The following is a 21,480-nucleotide window of genomic DNA, read 5'->3' on the forward strand; positions in this document are numbered from 1 at the left end:
GGACCTTCCATAATGTACTCGTACTAAGTCGCCGCAATAAACCTTACTATCCAATATCACCAGCATTATTCCTACCTAACCACGTGGAACCCTACAAGTAGCACATAGCTTGGAGTCTTTTGAAATGTTGGACTGAAGTAGAATGGATAAAATTAAAATGATCGGAAAGTGGCATATACGATGAAATCCTAGGAATTGTTGGGGAGAGAGACAGCTGTTGGTCAAAGAAGGCCGATCTTGCGGATACTCTGAGAAGCTAAGGGATGTTGACGTTTGTAGTAAGGGGATAAAGTTGGGAAGGCGAGGTAGAGGAAGGATAGACGGTCATTGTGCGATTAAAGTTGGTAAAAAGTATGCAGATTTAAAGAACAAGTTATTGTACTTATATCTGTATCGGGAACCTACCCTATCCCTGCAAATATAATCTTTTTTAATCTCTGCTGCCATTTTCGATAACAGCATAATTGGTAGAAAAAATATGCCGAGTAAGCCAAATTAAAACTCAGTACATATTCATGTATTTTGAACTGCAAGCATATTTCTAGTTTCTCAAGTACAAATGGGAGTGTTTACTAACATTGCTTTAATTTTCCTCTAGACTAATTAACACTTTGACCCATAGTGGTTAATATTTTTAATGCTAAGTCGACAAGGTGAACTTTTGCCTTATTCTGCTGTTTTTTTCCGGAAAATATCGCATACTGTGGACATTTTTAAGTACAGTGGTGATGATTTAACGACCTTAAAGCATTAATATAATTGCCATAATTACCTTTTGGCATTGAGTATGATTATAGTAAAAAGTCTCAAACTCAAATAAAAACTACTATAAAATGCTTACATTGGCATCCCTGGAAGGTGTAGCCAACTGCGATAATGCGTGATCTCGTGGGATAGCCTACCGCCTAAGGGAAGCACGCATTCAGGGACTCTATCATACCCTTAGGGTTTTCAGAGTACGGAGGCTATTGCGGTTTTTTTGCCTAGAAAATTGGATAATAAGTTGCCTCTATGATTGAAAAAGGGACAGTGGGGAACATGGTCGATGTTCGTGCCTGTAACAAGCCTTTGGAACGGGTAATTATAAAAATGAATAGCATTTAAAGTTTTTGTGTAAAAATATTTTTTGCCACCCACGCCTTGAAGTATTCATCAAGTACGTTGACTTGATAACCGAAACGGTTTCATGTTCTGATTTTGTTTTTTATTTGTGTATGTACAGTTGAATTTTATATTTGCGTAGGTGTTGTGCCTACATTTGCGTATGTTTTCAGGTAACGACATCATCTATTTTGGGGATGATGAATGAAGTTGCGTGCGTGATCAGGTAGATGGTATGGAATAGAGATCGTGCATTCTTACTTTGATTTTCTGCTAAGGATTTGATTTGTTACTCAACGCTAATTGGCAGAGGTTTAAGGAGCACGTTTATATTTCAAAATGAGCCCCAATCAATCTCAGCTCCGCTTATCTAATCTTCCTAATAATGTGCGACTTGCCGTGAGGAAAATCTGATGTATACATATTGTTCATCACCTCATTGCTGTTAATAATATTTGATTCAGCGGCCGGAAATTTGGGAAGTTTCATACCTAAAAAGCTGTCTTGGAATTACCTCTCAGGTAATCTTTATATTGCAGTAGCTTATGCGGCTTGCATTTTGATTCGTTATGTCAGAGTAACGTATTTCTTTAAATGTGGTTCAACGTGATGTTGTTCATAAATGATTTGTCAGAGAAGAGAATTGGACTACGGAATAGTTTCATTATTAATATCTCCTAAAGTATCATAGAGTAAAATGTTACCGGCAAAGCAAAATGGAATTACGATAAATGGTGGCTAGTGAATTAGGGGAAAATATATGATATATGTAAATGCATATGAATTATCGTTGAACCAAAACGATCTCTTGCATTGATGTGGACTCAGGCAATTTATAGACGAGATTGCTTTTCAACGCGCCGAGGAAGGATTTCATGCGATAGGTTTAAGTAATAATGTAATTTTGTGATATTTACATCAAATTATTTTCTGTTATAATTTCCATGATCCCGGAGATTTTATTCCAACTTAAAAATTCTCTACGCAGGAAAAAGAAAGATTGAGAAAATATGTGGAGTTGTGTTTTGTATAAACGCGACATCGTTACAGTTTTCAATTGATTGGTTCGTCGTATCCGTTTTTAATATCCATTTTAGTGTCAGTAATCTCTGTTTATTACTTTGCATTTTATTTCTAATGAAGGGCATTAAAAATGTTCCAGGTTGATTGTTTATGTGTTTAATTGTTAGTGTCATCAGCAACTTAGTGTTAGATAAAGATTGTTTTACTATATTTATTTTCTTTCATTATTTTTAGCCATAAGTTTCTGGTTTTAACATACTGCTTTAGGAGACTGCTCTCAGTTTTGTTCGAGAACATGTCCACCCTAGGAAATTGCCAGAAAATACCCACACACCCAATGGTTACTTCACAAATTTGGCATTGGTTCAATTTCCTACAAGAATTGCATCAGGTCTTTCATGGGCTAAGCTAGCATGTTTGTAGTATTTGTGATAATGGCTTTGGTAAGCATTAGTTGAGCTTAATGATAAACATTGGTTTGATGATGAAGGCTTATGGTGTCAGCTTCATTTTCATAAGGTGATGCAGATGGATTTTCCTTTGTTGATTTATGCACTGAGAGAAAGTTATGATGCACCATATCCGAGTACTAGTTTGTGGATAGAGAAATGGAACTGATAAATTTAGAATTATGGTTTTACTGATCTCCTGCCTGGGGTGGGAAGTATGTAAAACAATCATATTTTGTTATTGGTAAAGTAACAATTTTTTCTGCATAAATTTTAAAACAGCTTCAGGATTTTTACTCAGTCATGATATCAATATAAACTCTTAAATGGTAAAAATATTTCTCAGGGTTATGATAAGTTAGAAAATATTAGTTATTGGTCAATTGAACCAGATAATTTCATTATTTTTAGTTGAGTATAAACCATGAACTCTTATTTGGGTGTTAGTGTTTTGCCCGGAATTGAAAGGTTAAAAGTACCATTTTCCATGTGGTAGATTATATAACTGATATAAATAAGGGTGACAAGTTTAAAATCTGTACTGTTATTTCCTAGCTGACTTTTGTTAAGACATTTTTCCATTCGTTGTGGTAAAAGAGTAAGTTATACTAATTTGTTTAAGCCATATCGTATTTTTACTCTTGACTGCAGTTTGATGCAAACTTTAGCAGTACACAGTTAATGTATTGAAAGGGTCATAGGAAAATAAAAAAATTGCCTTGTGGTGATTTGCATAATAACTTTTTCTGATGCTCATGGGGATGGCCTACAAAAAATAGTTCCTTTCTCTCTCTTTGAGCATCTTGGCAAAATTGGGATAAGATTTTTTGAACAGGTGTGCCCATGTAAAAGAGAGGAAGGAGATTTCCTAAAATTCCTTGCCAATTTTGCAAAGAGTGATGGAGATCTTGGATGGATTTACTTCTTGTTTTTACAACATCTTACGATTTATCTTATTTATTTTACTAGGTCTTAGTATGTTATACTATAATTTAAAGTCAAGAAGATAGCAATTGTTGTGATTTTCCAACAAATGTGTAGGCACTATTTTGTTGCACTAAAGTGGCCACTTGGGGAAAAATTTATGCACTGTGTATTGGATACAATAAGGACATACAAGGGTGGTCTGAAGTTCCCACCCTCGTATTTAGTGTTTCTTTTTGAAAGTACTTTCTTGGATATGGAGAAACACTTTAGCCTGAGGGTCATTCCTAATGAAATCATCCAATTTTAAAGTAATTGGTTGCATGACAATATTAGGAGAAGGTTATTGTTGTTACATGGCTTCGTGCCTGTTTTAGTGTATCATAACCTCTTTCTGAAAGATTTTTATATTCTTAGTTCTCCAGGGGCAGCCATTTCTTTGTTATAGTGGATGGCATTTCATGCTCAAGTAGAGGTTTACTGAAACTGTTATGTCTAAAAAGTTATATGAGCTAGTGAGACCTGATTAAAAACCCATTTTGTTCCTCTTGAAGTGGACATTGTAAAAGGTTAAGGAAGGTTAGCTCAAAATTATACCTTTGCTGCTGAAATGAGGGCTGAAAATTTGGTAAATTTTAAATGAATGAAATACTGTAGTCTGATTTTATAATGAAGGGAATCCTGAGAACCACTTTAGCTGCATGCAAAGTCAGACTTTAGATGCTTCACATATGACTGCCTCTCCCTTTTATGGAATGGGAGCTAACACTGTGATCTGAACAAATCTTCTGGTCAAATCCTCCCTTATAAATGCTGCAAATTAGCCCATAAGAACTCGATCCCCTTATTTTCCTTAACATTGAAGTATTTCCACAAGTATGTTAACTATCCCCACACCTTATTTGATTACAGTTCCCTTTTGGTCTTGTCATATAATATGCATTCACATAAGCTGTCTACATATATGCATATTCTCTTTCTCTGTCTATGAGCTTGCTGGCTTAGTGTCTTTTCTGTATAGTCCGTCTATGCATTCCGTCCATCTCTTGAATCTTTTGTGGTGTTTCATATTTTGTCTGACTTAATTTTGATTGTTTTCACAGTTGTCCCTGTTATACTTCCTGATAGATCTCTCACCTTTCTAAACAGAGCACCTATTTCACCCTTCCTTCGTAAAAACATTTCATATCCACTCTTCATCTTCCAACATGTTTTTTTGGCTTAGTAGTTTTTATTCAACCTAAGACAATAAGGATTATTATTAAATGTTACTTGGTGGAAATATCATTCTTATTATGATAAATTAAAATCAATGGCTGAATTTCCACATTACATATATTTAACCTACCGTTTCCCTGGCACTGTTTGCCATTATCAAGGTGTTGGATCTGATGATCTTCTATATAGATGCTGGGAGAAGGATGATACAGTTTTTTTGTGGGAGTGGATTTGGCTGATAAGGCTAGGAATGTGGTTAAGGGGTGTTAGGCTCTTTTAAAAAATTACTTTTGCTTTTCCTTGTATTCTGTTTCAATTCTCTCCTCTTAATATTTGCCTGCTTCCCACCTCATACCTGGTGTACCACCTCACAATAACCATTCAAGATGTAGGATAGTGGTAATACATTTTTGCACCTTAACCATACTCATTGTCTTACATCTCCATCTCCCAAGACCAACCAAAAAAGCACCTTAACACCCCCCTCCCAATTCTTATGCATATATTATGAGAGACTACTCACCTAAATTGATGCCTTGTTAACGACATATTGTGCAAAATCATGGCCTTTTAAATTAGTTATGTTTGGAGATACACTACAATTCTACCTAACAAAGAAATACATTACATTGAGCATCACCTTTTCTTCAGTATATGCAATTTTCCCCCTTCCATCAGTCTTCCCTTTTTTCATATCATCTTTCGTCTGCCCTCCAGAAATTTCATGAAAAATGGAAGGAATGTGGTAAATTTATTATATTAGTATAAATCTTACAATATGTATAAACTGTGAAAGGTGCCCAAACGGACCTGCAAAATGCAAATGAAAAGCTTTATACTCAGGTTGACTTGTTGAAAGTCAAAATATGAATCATGGGCCTGTGAGTTTGGTTAAACTAAAATTTTTAAGCATTGCTAATGTGAAATTCATTTTTGGCATTCCATGGTTCAATCATTGGGATGCATCGGTCATGACTCGATACTGAATGACACTTAATCTTTCTGATGATTAATGGAAAGGATAAATTATTTTAATATGATACAAAGAACACATCGCCCACTACAAATACAGTAGACCTTAGAAATCCAGTATTGCAGAGCCTGAAATCACAACCAGACACAACATCACAAAGACAATTTAAAACTACTTAAACAAACCAGGAATCATGTATTGGAGGCTTACGAAAGTGTTCTAATAAATAAATACCAACACCATCTTATAAATAGTGATTCAGCACCGATCCCATTCTCCTCTCTCTGTAGTGTCACCTAATTCATGCATTGTAAATGCTACCTGATGTTCGGTAACAGATGTATCTCACTCACTCACCCACTTACCTTACTTCTTACTTATCTTATGTCTTACTCTCACCCACTCACCACTCACCTTTGCCTTTCCAACCTTTCCACCACCCCTCCTCCTCATTACCCCTGAATGATATTTTGTGTCCCCTCCCCAGCAGTCATTAATTGCCCCCACACCCTTTCAATCACTCCTCTATCTTTTCACTTGTATAAACCCTGGGGTTCCTCAATCCGATTCACTTTGCTTTGCAGTGGTTTTTCCTTCAGAGTGCTGAAGAGGATCAAATTGTAATCGATATACGTGCATCTGCTTTTAGCACCATTGGTTCCCTAGCTTTAATGTTTTTTCCCTTTTCCATTTATTTACCATTTGTTTCTTTCTTTTGACTTTTGGACTTTATTCCCTGCCATTTTTGGTTTAAACAACACCATCAGGTCATCCAGCATTTTGTTTACTTCATATTCCCGAGTGTTGGAATTGCTTTGCTGTAATACTTAAGTGAGTGTATTATTCCCTGGAAGTAGGTCCCTGGCATCTGGATTAATTTCTTCGTAAACCTATTCGGTCTCAAGAGCTGTGGTCACTTTTCCCAGGCGACGGAAAAACTCCTCGTAAACCACTTTGGGATAATCAGTATGACTCTGTGTATTTGTAAGTTCCCGATTACAGTCCCTGGCAGTAGGATTAATTTCCTTGTAAACCTATTTGGGTAATACCTTTGTGTAAATGTGATTGTTCTTATATTTTGAATATGTCTGATCACTGGCAAGGGATTAACTTCCCAAATATCACCCCACAAATCTATTTTCCACCTCCCCCTTTTTTACTTTCACAGTGGTGGAGAAAACCTTTAATGGCTCAAGGAAATATTATTTAATATAATCAGACTTTTTGATGATTGTTTAATAAATTACTCATTATGTTTTATTAGGTTGTAGATGTTTAGTTTTAGAGATGAAAAAACTGCAGTTTGCAGTATTCTTGGTTTTTGGTAGTTCATGATGTGCTGTGAATGTCTTACCAGCAGTAAATTCTTTAAGTTGGGGGCAGGTCAATAGAAATTTGAAATTCATAATTATTTATTTAATTTTGGTGTATGAAATGTTTTGTTTTTTCTTTCACAAGCTAACTTCACTCTGTGTTTATTACATGTTAGCAGTTTTTTTCATTTAGAATATAGCAGGGTATTAGAGATTATTAGCATTTAAGCTCTTTGGGATGGACTGGAAATATGGAATTTGATAGAAAGTTTTCCTAGTATATCAGACCTTTTAATTTTCTCTAATTAGTTTTAATTTTATATTCTGTTATTAGATAATTATTTTTTATTCTTATTTTTTGTTTATTATTTGTTGCCTTTTATGTCTCTTTGAGATTATTTTTCTATTTTTACTTTGTTTTCCAGTTCTGAGAATTGTGAGGGATGCTGTGGAGATATTACTTTGGGATGAAATATGACCAATGAGGAGGTATTAAAAGTAAATAGGAATCTACCCAGGGTGTATTATGTATTATTATTTGCTGCATAACTGGCAAGGATATGTGGGATTAAAATGCTGTAATTATTTTTATTTCTTCAGTTAACCTTTCGAGGTGTGAGGAGCTCGAAGTTCCGTCATGTGTTTGGCAGCCCTGCCAAGAAAGACAAATGCTATGAAAACATCAAGATAACAAAAAATGCTCATGATTCCCATTTCTGTGCTGTCAACCCTAAGTTTGTTGCAATCGTGACTGAAGTTGCTGGTGGTGGAGCATTTTTGGTCCTTCCAATTTGTAAGGTAAAAGCATCTAATGAAGCTTTAGGGATTTCTGAAAAATACTTGCTTACTCAGGTGGCATTTCCAAGGAATGTGGAATTCAAAGCAATGAGAGGGAGCTATACTTGTGCTAAGGGGAGTGTAAAAGAATGCAAATAGAACTTAACAATGAAATCAGAATGCTCACATTGCAAAAGTGCCACTTTTCATGTGAATACTAAGTTCTTATATGCCTGAGCTCTAGATAACTTAATTAGTATATGCTGCTTTCAAGTATTTTCATGACAGGGTCATAAATGTACATTATTTTAAATCATAATAATGTCTTTTTTATGCTTGATGTAGGATTTTGGCTATTCAATTGCTTAATCACATATTATAATTTTTTCACACCTCATTTTCAGACATATCTTTGAGTCACAAAAACTTGATATAAAAGCAACTGCAGTCTGTGTGTATCAAAGTAGTAATTTCATTACTGCCTATCAATATTTTGTTTGTCAAAAATTTTTACAAAGTGGAATATTTGCTGTCAGTAAAATCAGCTTATTATTGTCTTTACTTCACATAGCCTTCATTTGAGATACAATACAGATTGTTTCTGGCTTATCAATACGGTGGATTGGCGTGTTGTTAGTTATAAATGAAAAGTGGGTGTACGAAGTACTTACTTAAGAGTTATTTTGGAACTTTCACTTGATTCCGCAAACAAAACCCTGGCAGTTAGGCTAGGAGACTGGGAGACTTTGACCATGGCAGACATTGGGTTGATACTTGAAATGTGACCTCAATTTTTCTATCAGCCCTGGTTGAATACTCATATCCTCTGAGCCTCACTGAAAAGGTTCTGTGTTAGACCATATGTGCAGGGACCAGAATAACTCTTGAACAAACTAATATTTATTCATAAGTAAAGAACTCACAAGAAGTTCATAGCATCCTTAATCTGCAATGAATTTCATAGGCTTGAATATGACAATTTTCAATTATGGTTTCTAAAAGTAGACCTGATGCACATTTTGTTTTGTTACTTAGCTCCTTTGGGGGTTTTTTCTAGTTAAAACCCATAAGGTAAAATTAACATTAATAATTTTGTGGAATATGTTTAGTATGTACATGAAGCTAACTTAAAATGCAAATAGCTTCGCTCTATGGGGAAAGTAGTCAGAGTAGTGGAATTTTAAATGATATGGCTCTATCATTTTGATTCTTAGAGTAAACCATGATTTTATGTCAAGTTTGAAATTCAGAAATTTTTTGTACGTTAAGTATATGTTTGTAAAAAAACTGAATTCATACCAATCCCTGTCCCTATTAATTTGTATGCTGTAAGAGTTCTGTTTAAACTGATTTTAGTTGATAAATGTTAATAATTTTTCATTGAAACATTATTTTCATGAATATACAGGCTGTAGGCTGTTTTCATTCATCCATAATGTTTTATTAAACTGCATGTAATATATTATATTTTTTCTCTAAAACACAGGATTTACATATATTTAAATTTTCTGTGGTAAAATTAGTTCTAATGAAATGTTAAACATTTTGGGTCCATTCAATATCACCTTAAAGTGGCTTAATAGTAAAGAATTGTATCTAGCATATTAAGTTTTAGGTGATATTCTTATATTAATAATGAATAATAAACTGCAAATTGAAATGAGTATATTTAATTAACTTTCTGAACAATGAGTATATTTAATTAACTTTCTGAACATAATCATCACTTATCTTTTTACCCTGAAAAATTTTAATGAGATAAAGACTGCTCATGAAGTGCTTATATCAATTCTTCCTGTTGGTTAATTGAATTTGTTCCTTCCTCCAAGTTTTTCCTTGCAATTATGATGCCTTTAAAGTAATAGAAAATATTGACTTTAATTTAATGTTATCATAGAATTTAGGTGTATTTCCATTGGCTTGGATGATGTGGTCCTGGTGACTGAATGCAGGAAATATTTTTTCTAAGGGTACATTGAAGAGGTGCAATATTGGTTTAGTTTTATTTTGAACTGGTCAACATTTATTTTCGTGAAAAAAAATGAAAATACACCAAATGGTTTCCTAAAGTTTTTCAAGTGTATGATTTATTTGTAAATTGCAGTAATATTTCATTTGGTATGAAAAAATGACTGTGTAGCTGGTTTTTGTATTTTTCTTAGGCAAAAGTTGTAGAGAAATTTTATTTCTTCAAAACTACCTACCACAAGCATCACTTGGTTGTAACTTAAAGTATTGGTTTGAATTAAAGGTATTCCATTAATCAGATGAAATTGTTATTAAAACCATTATTTAAAGGGCAAAATGAAAAAAAGTCAAAAAATAGTTACAACTTTTAAACCTTTCTAGATTTGAAAATTAGCGCCTAAAAGGAAAATAATTATAACAACTTATCGGTTTATTTAAGTTTATACTTGTGGTGATTACAAATTTTCTGTTTCCACTATGGGTATTGATAATATCCATGAAATCATATATGATTCAATTAAGTTTTTTAACAATTTATGTAGAGAGATATCATCTGGGAAATAATGGAGGTGTGTAGAGGAGACCATGGAATTTGTATTTTTAATGAAATCCCAGAATCATTTTATTCTCATGATGTAACATTTCCTCTCTTCTATGTGTGAAAAGACTAAGATTGCTGCTTACATTCAACATCTTCTCTAATAAGTAAATTTATTACTCAAAGACGTTGAAACGTTGATTTATTCATATAATATTTCTCCCTTCTTTGTTGTAGACTGGACGTTTGGAGTTTAATGCTGGCCGTGTCACTGGACACAGAGGACCTGTTCTAGACATTAAATGGAATCCATTTAATGATAACATCATAGCCTCCTGTTCTGATGACTGCACGGTAAATTGGCTTGTTGACAAGCTTGTTTAAGGATGTTATTGTATTAGTTTTCTGCTGTGAAATTACTCATTATCAGTGAAGTTGCAAGTGTTTGTGGCTTAGATGCACTAAGAATTAGTCATATGCAGAGGAGAAAAAGTGAGAAAGTGTTCATCTATGTCTGGCTCATGACTCCAATTTCATCTTATGACTAGCTATGTAAGTAACTGACTGTGCATTAACTTTGGACTCAAGTTCTTCGGTATATCATGGACAATAGTCATGTATTTGTTTCAAAGACTCATTTAATATGTGGATTTTTGTCCATTCAGTAAGTGCCTAAGCAGTAAAAATAAAAATAATCCATGAAGTGTCTTTAAATAAAATCTGTAATAGTGAATGACTGCTAGCCATACCATTGTAAAACAATTGCTCCATCATATAGATTGATCGAATTTACATCATATATGGTTAACTGTGGTTTAATGTTTGCCAGGATTATAAAGAGGAGTGATTTACAGAACCGTAATATTTTTTGCTGTGGCAGGTTAAACTGTGGTACATTCCTGAGGGTGGCCTGACTTCCCATTTGAATGAATGGCTTGTTGATCTACGTGGCCATAGAAGAAGGGTGGGCCATCTTGAATGGCATCCTACTGCAGAGAACATTCTTCTTAGTGCAGGTTTTGACCATTTGGTGAGTAATTACTTTCCAAAGCTCCTGTTTTAATTTTGTGTGAAATCTTCAAAATTACAAGCAGGAACCAAACCCTATTGGTCTAGTGTAAAATGCATTGACAATTGTACACTTTGTGTGCTGGTGCCCTTTAAATTTCCCTAGGCCCTAGGGGCTGACCATTTTTTGTGCCGCTGCATGAAAGCTCAAGGCATTCAATAAAACACGCACAACTCCTTAACTACTGGCTAGTTTTAAATGAAATTAACCACTGAATAGTTTTCAATGAAAGTAACCAGTGGATATTTTTAAATGAAATTAACTACTGGATATTTTAAAATGAAATTAACTACGGGATATTTTTAATGAAATTTTAAATGCAAAGAGATTATATACCAGGGTAATCAACTACAGTGTGGTATTATGCAATATGTGCCCACCTATGGTGGAACACAACAAAATCCACAAATAAAGCATGTTTCACTTCTCCTCTTCCTGGGTGCATATACTTTATAAGGACTCAGAGGAATTTTCTTGCTCTCAGCACCAGCTATTTTCTCTAGTTTATGCTTTTTCATGTTCATTGAAAGTCTTTCCAGTGGGCCCATCTTAAGTACACACCTTTTAGGAAAAAATGTGAATGTTCTTCTCTAAAGTGTTTGAGATGGGCTCTTCTGTATCTCTGAGACTCACTCAGTGGTTTCCAACTTCATGCTAGATTTTTTTAATACACAATTTGTTTTCCATTGAGCTTCATTAGCACCCTAAAAGAATTGAATAGGGAACTATTCAACAAATACAGCACTGTTTTCTTTTACCACCTTGTGGCCTTTCTCATTATTGTGCAATGTGTGTTTCTGTTAGAGGGTCCAGTTTCCAGTAATCACTTCTTCCCCTCTGTATGGACCTGCCTCATAAGGATAACCAATCCTAAAAAAATTTTCATTTCTCCAATGGTTATATCTTGCGACTTCAAACTTAAAGAGATTCCTTGTATTTATGAGCATATTGCTCATGAAAGCGATTTGATTCCTCCACCATCATTGAAAAGAGGTCATCCCCAATAAACAAACTAACTAAGTCACTCACATTTTTGGATGATCTGGAATAATTTTTTACTCCTGGTGTGCCAGAAAATGTTTCTGAAGCAGGAATAATACCATTGTATACATGTGCTTGTGTTTGTCTAGATTAGAGTATGAAGTTTTGATGTTTTTTGTGTCTTTGGTTTGGAGTAACCTGAACTTACAAAGTACATTAAAAGCCGTTTTTACCACTACAAGTTGTGTGAAATGGTTTCTTTGTAGGTAACTGTAGTTTTAAAATTGTTGTGTACTTAGTCACTAGGATAAGCACATATTAACCTTACAAGCAAAAGATATGCAAAACTACATCAAATGGATGCAAGTTTTACCACATGTAATACATTTAATTTTGACTGCACAACTTTTTTAGAAGGACATAGTTACTGTATGCATGGATGCCAATAAGTATGATGATGATTTCCAGTGATTTCCAATTTTAAATGTAATGTGTATAAAATAAATTCTTAAGGTAGCATTGCCATTTAAGCGAGCTGAAACATGGTAACTGGTAAAAGCAGCTGTCTGTAGGCATTAGTGTGACTGGTTTTTTTAGTAATTAGGTACCTAAAAACCATAGGGAGAAATCCCAAGTCAAGGAGAATTAATGTAATGTTAATTAATTCATGTTTCCAAGGAGATATTTGCATAATACATATAGTTTATAAATTTTATTTTTATTAAATTCCATGGATAAATATTTTAATTTATGGAAAATTTGATATAAAAATAATTTATTTTGAAATTTGTATAGAGTATGCTCCTTTCTTTCCTTGTATTTTAAAAATAAACCAATCTGGGGACCTCTTAAACAAGGACTGAAAATTCTTGGACCTTAATAATAATCAGATTTTTATGTTTTGCCTCAAATTAGCCATCTGTCTGGACCCAGTATGTGATCAATGTCATATATTGAAATCAAGGACATTGAATAATAGTTCTATGAATTTTAATGATATTATTAATGTACATTTTAATTTGTATTTAAACCTTAGGTCAGTAATTTAATTTTCTAAGTTTAATTGACTGCTAGAAGTGGCATCTTTTTTAAAATTTAAGGTAGGCCTCGTTATAATTGAATAGATTTATTATACTATGGTTTTACTGTATCTTGTACAGAAAACTTACAAAAATGCTAAATGCATTTTAGTTGATTGGCTAATATACTAGCTACTGAGGAAAATTTTTTTATTTAAAAAAATTTGAATTTCAGGTTATTGTGTGGGATGTTGGTCGTGAAGAAGCTGTGTCGATTGTTGAAGGCCACCCTGATGTAATATATTGCATGTCATTCAACCTAGATGGAAGTCTTCTTGCTACTACTTGCAAAGATAAAAAATTGAGAATTATTGAGCCGCGGCATGGGATAATTCTTTCGGTGAGCAATTTCTCTACTTGATTATGCATTTCTTGCCCAATAATTGAATTTCAATGCTAATGTAAACTTAACTTAAGCCATTTTAACTACCTACAGAGAATCTTGCCATTTCCTCCCATTATCAAGAGCTCAACTTCTATTTTCAGACATAGCTAAATACTATTTTCTTGTTTTCATAGATCACAGCATTTGGAATACCCACTTATCATATCCTTCTGTCTTTAAATATGTTGTATGACTTGTGCTTCAAACTTTAATGTTAAGACTTTTTTATTTACCTTTGTTGCATCTGTTTGCATGAACAAAGTGATGTTATTCATAGGTATTATTATTTTATTGTAATTATGTAATATAGTTCACTTGTGTTACATCAAAATGAGTGCGGAATAGAATTTATTTCCCTATCTTCAATCTGCTCAGGTTCATGTAGCAGAAAATGTGAGTCGTGTTGGACAATGCTAGGGGAGTGAGATGGGATGCCTACTGTCACCTTTAATAGAATTTATTTCCCTTTCTTCAATCTGCTTAGGTTCATGTAGCAGAAAATGGGAGTCATGATAGACAATGCTAGGCTGGGGAGTAAGATAAGGAGGCCTACTGTTACCTTTTATTTTCAATTTGAATAGGGGCTTTTAATGGTAAGGGAGACGTGGGAAGACTTAGAGGCTGAAGGGAAGTACTAGAAAGAAGAATGAAAGTAGGTGGGTTGTTCAATAATTCCTTGGAAAATCCAAGACATGGGACTCATATTATCTGAAAAGGTAGTGCGCCACATTTCTCACTAGACTGCTTTTAAAATTGGTTTAATATTCATAGTCAATTGATGCAACAAACTTTTGCTTATTTAGAAAAATGGAAAAAAATGAGTTGGGTGCAGTGATTAAATACTTATATTAAAAAGGCTTAACGCTGAAGGAGATCAAAGTCAATATAGATGAAGTTCATGGCACACCTTGCATCTTTGTTTGCAACTGTTTACAATTGAGTGAATGAGTTTAAACATGGGCTTACATTTGTAAATGTTGAACATCATTTGGGATGTCCAGTGGAAGCGATTTCCTCTTAAATGATTGACAAAATCCACAATAAGGTTTTGAGTGATCAATGAACCAAGTTTTGCAAAATTAGTAGTAGTAGTAGTAGCAGCAGCTGCAGCTGCAGCTGCAGCTTTAGGCGAGGTGACCAACAGTAAAGGTCACTTGTATCATTAAGGAAGGATGGGCGTAGAGGAAGGGTGTAGAGAAATCTGGTGTTGGCATTAGCCTACTCTTTAATGGAAGGCACCAAGCAGTCCACAGCTGATAAACCTTTCCACCAAGCTCCTCAAGTCGTGGTCGGGATATCACAGAAAAAGATCTACCGCCTCGAGGATTTGAACTCAGGCCCTCTGGGTGGGAAGTCAGGATATTGACCATCGCACCATCTCATCCTCTGGATAGAATGAGTGAAGGTAGAATTTACATGAAATTGAAGAAAGGTTTATTGTAGTTTGGGGTCAGGTTGTGTTTTAGGATAGGGTAAGATACATTGGAGTGTTAGGTTTGTGTCTATCCAAAACCTACCTTAAACATTAGACTGCCAAATTATGAGAAATTTTCCTGACCTCAATTTTACATAATCCTTAATGTGTTAAACAGCACAGGTTGGAAGTATTTTACTATGAGGATTAAAGAAGATCAGAAAATTTAGGGAGAACAGTGATATTTCTGTTCTTTTACTAAAACTCAAAGGGTCCGGTAGGGTGACTACTTATGGAACCACTCGCCTATCCATCTCAGATGGGGCATCAACTTTCTTTGAATATCTTCTTGCAGGTGCCTTAAAACTTCCAGGTAAAAATCTTGATTGTCTGCTTGTTGAACTGAAACATTTGTTATTAAAAGTAATCCCAAATATTAAATAATATGATCTGAATGGTTTTGATATTTGATGGGGCTTTTCTTTCTTCTTTTATTGTGGTGATCTAGGTGTCTTATACTGACTTGAAACCTGTTTTGTTTGTGTCTTACCCAGAGCTTCAACTCCCATTTTCCATTATCACCTTAAACAGAATGTCTCGGTCAGCTTTGTCCGTTGAGTCCGCCTTCATTCAAATTGGAAACAAAGTTGGCTGGTGTTTTCCTCATCTGTGATTCCTGACTCAAAATCAATTGGCAAGAACTTTCAGCTGATTCCTATCTTCTCTGATAACTCATCGATTGTCATTCAATGGTCTTTGTTGATTGATTCATGAATCAAATCAAAAGTTTTATCTGTCCAACTGGTTGAAGGGTCCTTGAAATGAGGCTCATCTTCAGGACTCATTCTGCCTAACTTGGAAAAACTTGGGGGATCGAGATGGTGCGGGGGCTAACGTGCTGCCTTCCCACCCAGAGGGCGCGGGTTGAAATCCCGGCGGTGTTGAATATTTTTCAGAGGAATCTCGATCCCTACTTGAGGTGCTTTGTGGAGGGCACTTTGAGTGAGTACGCCATCCGTCGGATGGGACGTTAAGCTGCGGACCCCTTGGCACCTTTCGTAAAGGGTAGGCTAATGCTGACGCCGGGTTTCTCTCCACCCTTCATCCTCTCCTGTCCATCCCCTATGGTGCAAATGACCTCAGCAGTCGGTCGCCTCCCCTCAAAACTACTACTTGGAAAAACTTAAACCAGTTGTAGATCTGTGAATGACTCAAGACTTTTCCTTGAATGCTTTTTGAAGCATTATTTAAGTTTCCATGAAATATTTTCCCCAAGAGAGACAAAATTTGTGGCAAGCACTCCCTTTTGATCACAGGTCATGATTTTTCAACTGTGTTGTAGGCCTCAAATAATTACATAGCTTAATGCTAACTGAGATACTTTTACAATGGGGGACTGATGACTGAGGACTGCTCCTAGCTGTACCTAGCAGCATAGCATTCAATTACACACTGGGTAGCCATGTTAATCAGACCTTTGGATAAAGAAAGTTTGGGTGAATAAGCGGAACCTGGGGATGTCCTTTTAGTCTTCTGCTCCCATATTCAAATGATCCGCCCACTATTTCCCAACTAGCCATTTTTTCCCTAAGTCCTTTCAATTTCATTATTGTCATACATGGCTAAGTTATGTCTTTATAGTATTCACTATCAAATAGAAAAGTAAAATTAAGGAAAGCTATGGTATATCTCAAAATTTTATGTGCTTCTATTTTCTTGAACAGGAAGGTGTCTGCCATCAGGGTACCAAAGCAAGTAAAGTAGCTTTTTTGGGAGATACAGGCAGATTGTTTACTGTTGGATTCTCACGTCACTCAGATCGTCAGTATGCTGTGTGGGACCAAGATCATTTAGAAACTCCTCTTTCAATGGAGACCATTGACTCATCATCTGGTGTGCTTTTTCCTTATTATGATCATGACACCAAAATTATTTTTCTTGCTGGAAAGGTGAGTACTTGGATTGCTGTTGCTAAATATATGGCATAAGTAGATTTAAGAATTGATTAATGCTTGGGAAATCTAGTAGTTCCTTGAATACTCATTTAAGTTGTATATTTATAGATAGTTTTGTTGGTCGAGAGTAATTCATTTACTGTACGAATGACTTACCCTCTGGGTTTGTAGATTTTAAGTATTTGTTTTGTGACCCAAGAGTTAAACTCAGTTTTAATTTATCTGTAGGAAAATAGAGCTTATATGAATTTTGCACAATTGGTCTACTTGGCCTCATGTATGTAACATTAAAAGTATTAAGCTTGCCCCTGCTTGAATCATTTTTCTGGAGTTCGTTTCAAGTCACTGAAATAATGCATAATGAACTTAAATAAAGTTTCCTTTCTGCAGTGTTAGTTTGATTTTCTGAGCTAATTTTGGTATCACTGCAGTAATAATAACCACCATTGGCCTTTTGGTGGACAAAATGTATTTTAACAGATCTCACATTTTTAGTTTTAGCTATTGCATGTTAAGCTACAGGATATGAACATATTCTTTTACTACTTTCTCCCTTATTTTAGGGCTATTGATCATTCTGCTGTCCTAAAATATGTTGGACAATAACATTCAATAAATCTATTAACAAATGACTGATGTACATCATCAGAGAATCTTAATGTATTGATGCACATATTGCTTGTTTAATTACATAATCAATGCACTTAATTTATTTTCTATAAAGTTGTACTCACATTTTTTATCTTGTTCTCCTGTGGCATTCTGGAATTGATCGTATGTGATTCAACAAAGATGATTCATGTATCTTGATGGCGCATAGAGGCTTTGAAACTATTAATTTGAGAGGGGGAGTGAGTAAAATTCCATGCCTATCTCAGGTGGTATTTGTTACATATTTTTTCACTTTAGTTGCTCTCTGCAGTGGAAATTTATGCTTCATTAATATAGTGAAAACATGCTGGTTTTATGTTATCTTAAAGTTAACATAGTTGAAGACATATTGCTTCTCTTTTATTAAATTTGGCAGATGTGTATGTTAGTTAACATGCTTTGTTGAATATTTGCAACTAAATTGCATTTTGAAATCAGGATTGACAGCTATAGTAGTGAAACAGGCTAATCGCTAGATACTTTATTCTAGATTTTCATTGAAAATTTCATCAGGGTAGCCACTCACTCGTGAAAATTATCAAGTTAAAAAAAACCTGAGTAATTTTACATTTCACCCTTGCAACCTTTATAGGGTAGTTTCCTCAAATTTTTTTATCTTACTCAAATAAAAGTACCACTTGGATGGTAAGTATGAAGCTATTCTGCTGAAAAATTAATATTGTAATTTTTGGCATTAATTAAAAACTGAAAAATTGTAGTGGTTAGAAAATGCGATGTGGAACTGGGAATGCTGAGAGTCCACGTAAAATCACAGGGATTTAAAACTTTCAAGGTCTGTCCGAAAAGTAGTAGGACTGAGTCTATTAAAAACATTTATTGCCAGAATTGATAAATTCACTCAAAAATCCTTGAAGTAGCACCCTTGAGTGTCCACACACTGCTGCCAGCTTTTTTTTTTCATGCCTTGTATGCCATCTGGAAGGTAGTGCCCAGAAGTCTGCTAAGCTCCCTCATCATGGCCTGTTGTAATACATCCACTTAGCCATGGTGTTGTCCTTTCAGCATGGATTTCATGCAGGGAAAGAGGAAGAATGGCAATGTCTTAAAAGTTTGGATCCTCACTCACAGTGTCAAGAAGCTCTTTACGAAGAAGTACGAGTTTCCTTTTCTTTGTCCAAGAGCACTCGCGGTACCAACCTCAAAGACACCTTTCTCATGCCCATATTTTCAGTCACAAGTCAATGGACATCACTTTTAGGGATGCCAAGTTCATTAGAAATTGTGCGAATACTTCATCTGTGATACCTGTCCAACGAAGAGTTCACTCTTGCTAGATTTTCATCACTTTTTGAGGTTGAAGGGTGTCCTGAATGTTTGACATCTTCGACTTCTCTATCCTTCCGAAACAGCTTTTGCCACTCAAAAACACCGCCATGCAAAATTCGATGGCATACTGCTGTTCCAATAACCGGTTCATGACAGAGCGTAACAAGGTCACATTATAGAGGTCTTGCAAATGAATAATCTGCACCCTGCAAAGGCTTGGAGCCAACTGCCACCATCCACCAGCCTTTTCTGAGACTCCCCTCTCTCAAACAGAGCCAGAGAAATCACCATCCATCCATTCGTTTATTCAGGAAAAAAAAAGTCCTACTACTATTGGGACAGACCCTGTAGATGCACTGCCAAGCTTGAGTCTCTTACTCTGAGTAAAACATATTCCAAAGGTTTGAATACAAGGCTTAAAAAGTGATATCAAACTTAAATAAAATGTAACTATGCATTCAGAATTCTACTTTAAAGATTTTTTTTTCTTATAATCATCCGCTATCCTGAATTTGATCAAATTTCAGTTTTTTTCTCGTGAGCATGGGAGAATAAGAGAATTTTAAATCATTTAAACCCAAGTTCTATGTAAGAAAGCTGCAATTATCTCCAATCTGTAATGCCTTGAACATCTGCAATATTATTGATCACCCATGAATGTTGTGATTGGTGCTGTATAATGAATCTCTCACAAGTGGTGAAAGTAATGCGTACTGAAATTGTTGACCCAAGGTCTGTATAATATCCATAGTAAAAAACTAATTTATGTTGTCCTTTCACTTGCACTAATGTTCATACTGATTGGTACCTATGATTATTGCTCTAAATACTGGTACCATGGTGCTAGTACAGTGAAACCTCATAATGCAAACATGATCCATTCCGGGAGCTTTCTCATAAAATGAAACTTGTTTAGGGAATCACAATTTTCCATGTAAAGTAATGTAAAATACAATAATGTGTTCCTTGCAGAAAAAATAAATTTTTTTGAAGATTTATTCAAAGAAAATTATATAGTTATTATTTAGGATCTTGGTTCCCATTCACTTTTTCTTCTGTTTCACTAAATTACCAAGTATACAAATTTGAATTGTAGAAAACAAAAAAGAGTCAAAATTTCACAATTCATTTTTACAAGAATCCTGACAAGAGACATTTGTTTTTATTGATTTTTCTAAATTTTTTGAAAATGCGGCAGCATTATCACTACGTAAATTTTTAGCGTTAATAGCGAGTCTTATTGAGTGATGCTTCCCAATATATGATGAAACAGAGAAATATTGTCTTCATCTCTTCCTCTATTACGGAATGAACCAACCTGGAATACGAATTAGATATGTAGGAAAAAAGTAATTAATTTATTATTTATGATACGTACCTAATTCTTTTTACTAAGAAACTGTTGAGAAACATTTGTTTTACCGACTCTTCAAAATGGTACAAAAATGCATCTCAGCATTATTATCATATAAATTCATAGCGTGCGTTACAACTGCCGTATTTGGTTGATGCATCTTAATGTACGATGCAAAATTTTGCCATGCTTTCAGTATTTCTCTGTTGCACTAGATGATGGTTGCTTTGCTGTTACTTCCTCCTCAGACAAACTCTCCTCCACTACTTTTTCATGTGAAACAATGCAATTTCATAAGCTCTTTGGTTGTCAGCTTCTAGCTGTGCTACTCCACAAATTCATTATCATTATTATCCACCTCCAGTCCGAGGAACTTGGCCAAAGACAAAATCTCGTTGACTATAGTCCCTGTCTCAAATCCCTTTAAGTCAATTTTGTCAATGCTCTCCCAACAAAGCTTCTTCCAAGCAGAAGTGAGAGGTCTCTTGGTAATTCTTTCCCCTGCCTTTTTGATCATCTTAAGGCAGTCAATAATGTTGAAATGACATTACCAAAACTCAACGAACATTACAAACAGATTGATATTCATCCTTGGTCACCTCATAACAATACTCAAAAGGTGCTTTAGCTTCTTAAAGTTAGAATTAACCTGCTGATCCATTGGCTGGAGTAATGGAGTGGTTTTGGGAGGAAGAAGCTGAATCTTGATAAATTTAAGTTCCTCAAGGTCGTCATCTTGTATGCCAGAAGGATGAGTAGGAGCATTGTCCATAACAAGCGAGACAAGTGGCAGATTCATCTCAAGTAAATATTTTTTCGTAGAAGGACCAAACACTTAATTGATACAGTCAGTAAAAATGTCACATGTCACCTAAGGCTTGTTGTTGGACCTCCACATCACTTTCTGCCTGCTATTTTGGGCTTTCCACTTCCTGAAGGCTCATGAAGTTTCTGATTGGTATACAAGCATGGGTGGGGATCGAGATGGTGCGGTGGCTATCATACTGGCTTCCCTCCCTGT

The 21,480-nt window shown here is 35.0% G+C and overlaps 1 protein-coding gene across 3 annotated transcripts in view; it reads left to right on the forward strand.

Annotated features, from left to right (window-relative positions):
* The first annotated feature begins 909 nt into the window (after nucleotides 1-909).
* LOC139690145 (coronin-1A-like) overlaps nucleotides 910-21,480 on the forward strand; it is a 41,155-nt gene continuing 20,584 nt past the window's right edge. Inside the window, exons 1-7 of one of the 3 annotated variants that reach the window (XM_071587405.1) lie at nucleotides 910-1,077; nucleotides 7,427-7,499; nucleotides 7,602-7,799; nucleotides 10,522-10,638; nucleotides 11,165-11,314; nucleotides 13,589-13,753; nucleotides 16,937-17,161. In XM_071587405.1, coding sequence (XP_071443506.1) covers nucleotides 7,476-7,499; nucleotides 7,602-7,799; nucleotides 10,522-10,638; nucleotides 11,165-11,314; nucleotides 13,589-13,753; nucleotides 16,937-17,161 — 879 coding nt within the window. In that variant the 5' untranslated portion in view covers nucleotides 910-1,077; nucleotides 7,427-7,475. The remainder of the gene's footprint in view (nucleotides 1,078-7,426; nucleotides 7,500-7,601; nucleotides 7,800-10,521; nucleotides 10,639-11,164; nucleotides 11,315-13,588; nucleotides 13,754-16,936; nucleotides 17,162-21,480) is intronic. The other 2 variants (XM_071587406.1, XM_071587404.1) reach the window with 2 other exon arrangements.

Source organism: Hetaerina americana, unplaced genomic scaffold, assembly GCF_022747635.1.
Source record: "Hetaerina americana unplaced genomic scaffold, ioHetAmer1.1.p SCAF_3, whole genome shotgun sequence".
NCBI lineage: Eukaryota > Metazoa > Arthropoda > Insecta > Odonata > Calopterygidae > Hetaerina > Hetaerina americana.